At 59.5% G+C, this 4,920-nt stretch overlaps 1 protein-coding gene across 1 annotated transcript; it reads left to right on the top strand.

The window, feature by feature from the left end:
* Positions 1-1,914: 1,914 nt before the first annotated feature.
* SPATA46 (spermatogenesis associated 46) lies at positions 1,915-3,839 on the top strand. Its single transcript, XM_065409936.1, has 2 exons — positions 1,915-2,020; positions 3,316-3,839. The coding sequence occupies exons 1-2, from the start codon at positions 1,915-1,917 to the stop codon at positions 3,837-3,839; spliced, it is 630 nt and encodes a 209-aa protein (XP_065266008.1).
* Positions 3,840-4,920: the final 1,081 nt, after the last annotated feature.

Genomic DNA, 4,920 nt, shown 5'->3' with positions numbered 1-4,920 from the left:
GTTCTGGTGCAGGGGGAATGGAACTCTACGGGGAGTCCAGGTGAAGGTGGTTAGGGCTTGGGGGGAGGTATGGGGGAGTGGGGCTTGTTAGGTTGGGGGGGTCAGGGTGCAGCTGGTTGGGGATCAGTGGGGTGAGGGTACGAGTGTGGGGTTCCTGTAGCAGGGGGTGAGGCTCAGCAGAGTAGAGGTGTAGGGGGCTTGAAGGGGGGGTTCTGGGTATGGGGGGCTCCTGATGCAGGGGGGCTCAGTGTTAGAGGGTTCTGGGTGCATAGGTGAGGGGAGGGAGTCACTGTACAGGGAGCTGCTCCCCCTGTCCATCCAACCCCCCTGCACCCAACCCCTCCATTGAGCCTCACCGCCCGCACCTGGAACCCCCACACACACCCAGACCCCCACTGAGGTGCAGAGTTTCCTGCAGCCAGGGGAAATTTCTGGGGCTTGATCTGACCCAGCTGCAGCTGCTATGTGCAGGGAAGGGGGAGGGAATAGGATGGCACTGCTGTTCTCCTCCTGGAAGCAGATCTAGCTGTAAAGCTGAGAGCAATGCTGCATAAAAGTCTGACTTGCACTCCAGGCAGACCTCAGCCGCGGGTGTCTAATTGCAGCGTAGCCATGCCCAGAGAGAGGTGTTTCTGAGACATGCTGCAGAAGCAGCTTTGGACCTGGTCCAAGGTGTCTGAAGCCCTTTGGCCTGTGACCCACACCTGTAAGTTCCTAGCAGAATCTGGTTCAGTCAGACAACCGCTGAGTGGAGACCAACTCTCTCCCTGCAGCTCTCTCTACATGGCACAAATGCCCTAGGTGAGCTGTAAATAGGTTTAGTCCTAACTAGATAACAGCTGCGAGCTTTTTTTAACCTATAGACGGCGCAATGTAGCTTGCCCTAGGAATGTGCTTGGGCTGGGGAAAATACAGATGGTGAAAGTCAGAATGGCGAAGTGTGGGGGAAGGACACCCATCGCCATGGACCACCACGTGGGGAGCCTCATCATCATGACTGGCATCTCCTTAACTCTCCAGGCTGATACCATGGCCACCCAGGGGGCAGAGCCAGCTTTGCACAACTGGGGGTCTCAAGTCAGCCTTTGGCGGGTGCAGCACTTGTACAAATCTGGCTGCTTAGCCAGGTGCCTACATAGGGACGTAGCAACCTAGCTTTGGGCCCCCATTTTTGAAACTCTTGGCTGCAGTCTTTAGAGACAGACAATACAACGAGCACTCTCCCCATGGTGCAAACAGAACCTCCCTCAGTTTCCTGAGGGTTAGATTTAAACCAAGAGGGGTCGGGGGACTCACAAGCAGCTGGGAAAACAAGTAACAGCCATTTCAAATACCTCTTTATGATCAGGTGTTCGAAGCCGGAATGTCCTGCACCAGAGGCCGGCAGGTGGGCTTTGGAGAGAGTTGCTCCAGGATAATCCAAGTGCTTGAGTGCTAACAAATGGTCCAAGACGAAAGGGGCTGCAGGAACTAATGGCAAATGGCTGTACGTGTGCGGGAGTACTGGGTGCATGGGGCAGAGTGAACGTGAGTACTTTGGACGCACGCAGGCAATGCGTGTGCCATGAGACTGGAACGTGCCTGTCTCCAGATGCAGTCACTGATATCTCAGGGCTGTGGCACGGTCCTTGCTAGGCCACTGTACGCACTAGCAAAGGCCTCAAGACTTACAGAGAGACAAGTCCCAGGAACAGCTGCTACATAACCTCTTTAAACCCATTCAAACACCCAGGCCAGACGCTCCCCCCTCCTTTCCTCCAGAGCCACGCTGATCCCTCGCTGGAGCTGGGGGACCCACCTGGTGACTGTGAGGTCAGCCGGTGATGTCACAAAGCCAAGGCCCTGGGGAATCCAGCCAGAGGCTGTCCAGAGCCCCAGAAACTCTCCAGCTCTCTGCACCCGTCTCAAGAGGGAATGGAGAACTTCTCACTGCTGACGATCTCTGGGCCTCGTCTGCCCAGCTGTGCCATGAAGAGCGTACGTGAGCTGCCATCCCCCAGGAGCACGCCCAGTCTGCCAGGTAACGGGGCCACAGTGAGAGCCCACAGCCAGCCCTCGCATGGCATGGAACAGAACGACGTTGCACTTCTCCAGCACCCTCACCACCTGCCCCAGGGCACTTTATAAGCAGCATCCCAGGACAGCCCATGAGGTGGAGGAGGGGTAGTATGATCCCTGCTGTACAGGTGGGGAAACTGAAGCACACAGATGCTGATGTTTTCCAAAGTGTGCTCTGATTTTGGGTACTCATTGTTAGAGCCCTGGGGCCTGATTTGCAGTGGGTCTGAGCACTCACAGCTCACACTGAGATCATGCGAGCTGTGGGCCCCCAGCACTTCTGGAATCAGGGGCCAGCTGTCCCAAACTGGGCATTCAAAACCAGAGGCCTCTCTTGAAAATTGTGGCCTAAGTGAGTTGGGCAAGGTCCCACAGTAAGTCAGTAGCAGAGGCCAGGAGATGAGCCAGCTCTGATCCCCGCCTTGGGTCATACACCACCACCTTTCCTAGGCAAAACACAGCCAACCAGGCCAGGCCCAGGAAGTCAGGAAACCAGTGAGCTACTGCCAGCAGGGCTAGGCATTGGCAGGTGACCGTGGACAAGGCACTGCCCTGCTCTGGGCCTCATTTCCGTAGCTGTAAAACGGGGCAAGGGAAAATGCATGGGCCTGTCGTTCATGTGCCCAGAGGCCTCGTGCAGGATCTCAGGCCGGGGTGGTCGCTGTTCAGCCACAGAACCCCCCTCGCTCGTACGCTTTTCTGACCCACTGCAGGCTTGTGCCTGAGCCAGTCCTCGATGCCCGTCACGCACCACCACTGCTTGGGATCAGCGCTGCCCTCTGAGCCTCCCAGCGTTGGGTAAATGGCCAGGACCTGCAGCTGGACAGCTCTGCCCCTGCCCTGCCCACGGCACATGCAGGGAGAGGAAAGGTCTGACCATTTCCCGGGGGGCCTGCACTACATGGCACCCCTGCTCCCCACTGCTCAGGCGGACCCCGGGGCCAGCCGCTGCTCGGGCCCACGGAGGTCACGGAAAGTCACAGAATCCTCCACGACAGACTCTCAGCCTTACCCATGTGTGACAGACATGGCTGCCAGCCCACGTCCACACAGTCTGGCCCAGCAGGAACCCTGTGATCGGGGCGGGGCAGGCGGGTCAGGAGCATCCCGGGATGAACACCGACCCAAGTGGTGTCCGAGGAGGAGGGAAGCTGCCAAGGGGAGGGGGAGGGCAAGGTGAGCCCAGACCATGGCCTCCCTCCCCACAGCCTGCCCTCCACTGGGCCAGGGGCTCATTCCAGCCTCTTCTCTTGGCAGCTTGTGTCCCCAGCGACAGCCAGAGCAGCGAACCCCTAGGGTGCAACTGCACCATCTACCGGCCCTGGTTCTCCCCCTACAGCTACTTCGTGTGCATGGACAAGGTCAGCCAGCGGGAGGCCTGCAGCTTCCCGGACACGCTGGTGGCCAGCGCCAGGGACACCAGCCAGCCTGACGAGCTCCCGGAGAGCATCTGCTCCTCCTCCTGCTCCCTGGAGAAGGCTCGCCCCACCGAGGGCACCAGGAGAGCCAGCCCCGGCGTGGAGGCCAGGGACTGCATCACGTCCCAGGACATCCTCATGGCCTCCAAGTGGCAGCCGGCGCCGCAGAATGGCTACAAGTGCGTGGCCTGCTGCCGCGTCTTCCCTACCCTGCACTCGCTCAAGACCCACATCAAGTGTGGCTTCAAGGAGGGCTTTAGCTGCCAGGTGTATTACCACAAGCTCAAAGTGCGGTGGGAGAAGGAGCTCACGGCCCGGCCCAGCAACCGGCCGGCCTTTGGCAGCTGTAAAACACCTAAGTGACCCAGCCCCCGGTGGACGCGCAGCCCCCAGCACATTCCGCCTGGGGCAGTGCAGTGCTCTACACTCTCTACGGCAGAACCCGAATAAAGCAGATTATTAGGAGCAGGCAGCGTTTCTCTGCGGAGCACCCTGTGGCAGGGGCCCCTGTAGGCTAGATGCAGGGATACAGCAGCCCCGGCCCTCCTCCTGGGACGTAACTGGGCGAACCCCCGCCTTTCCCTGCTGGATCACAGCCTCCCCTCCCCAGCAGTGTGACCCCTAAGGAGTGAGTCCCTAGTCAGCCTGCCATGGGCCTCTGGCCCCCAGGTCCTCCACGGCCCCGCAGCCCCCCATTCACCCTCCCAGCAGGCCCCCACTCTAGCACAGTGACTCCTGCACACCCTGACCCTGACCCAGCACCCCAGACCCCACTCCAAGGGATCTGTCTGCACCTAGTTTTGTTATGGTGAAAAGGCCTGTTCCCCTGTCACTCTGCGCTGATCAGAGCCCAGGCGTAGATCCCCACATATCCCCCAGCCAACAACTCTTGAGGAGTGGATCTGAGAAGCCATTTCTCAACAGCTCAGGTGCCTGCTTCTTAGGGCTGCTTGTTCCAGACCCCCTGGGAGAGAGACCACTCTTACCAGCCTTCGCTATCGCCCAGCAGCCCGGGCAGGAAGTGCCAACAGCTGAGACGCTGCGTGCTGGTGACCGATCCCACGGGACCTGTTTGAGGGAGGCGTGTGTCCCCAGAACTAGTCCAGTGTGGGAGGGGCATTTCCGAAAACCAGGCAGCGACTCCGAAGGACCCTTACATCGAACGTGAGGGAATGGATGTCTTTAGCCAAAGTCTGGGCTGCTTCCCAAACACGAGAGTAAAGAGCCTTCCCCCAGAGGTTCCCCGGAACAAGTGAGGGCAGGCAACGCCGGGCTAGTTGAAAGGAAGGGTCAAGATGTTATTCAAGCCACGCCAGGATCCGTCGGCGGGTGGGAAGGGGGGACGGGTTGGTTTGGAGAGCAGAGGGGTGAGATCCTGCAGGGGCTCCAGGCAGCAGCCTCTCCGTGCACCGTCCCAGCTGCTGCCCAGTCTCAGACTGGCCTG

This window comes from Emys orbicularis, chromosome 8 (assembly GCF_028017835.1).
Source record: "Emys orbicularis isolate rEmyOrb1 chromosome 8, rEmyOrb1.hap1, whole genome shotgun sequence".
Taxonomy (NCBI): domain Eukaryota; kingdom Metazoa; phylum Chordata; order Testudines; family Emydidae; genus Emys; species Emys orbicularis.
Note: the sequence above shows the minus strand (reverse complement) of the source record. Positions and strands in the feature narration are given on the sequence as shown.

What these genes read in the sequence shown, in the direction of transcription:
- SPATA46 (XM_065409936.1), top strand. Translation starts at nt 1,915, where the DNA reads ATGGAGAACTTCTCACTGCTGACGATCTCTGGGCCTCGTCTGCCCAGC. An exon ending in GAGCACGCCCAGTCTGCCAG is followed by an intron (nt 2,021 to 3,315) that starts GTAACGGGGCCA and finishes TTCTCTTGGCAG; the next exon opens with CTTGTGTCCCCAGCGACAGC.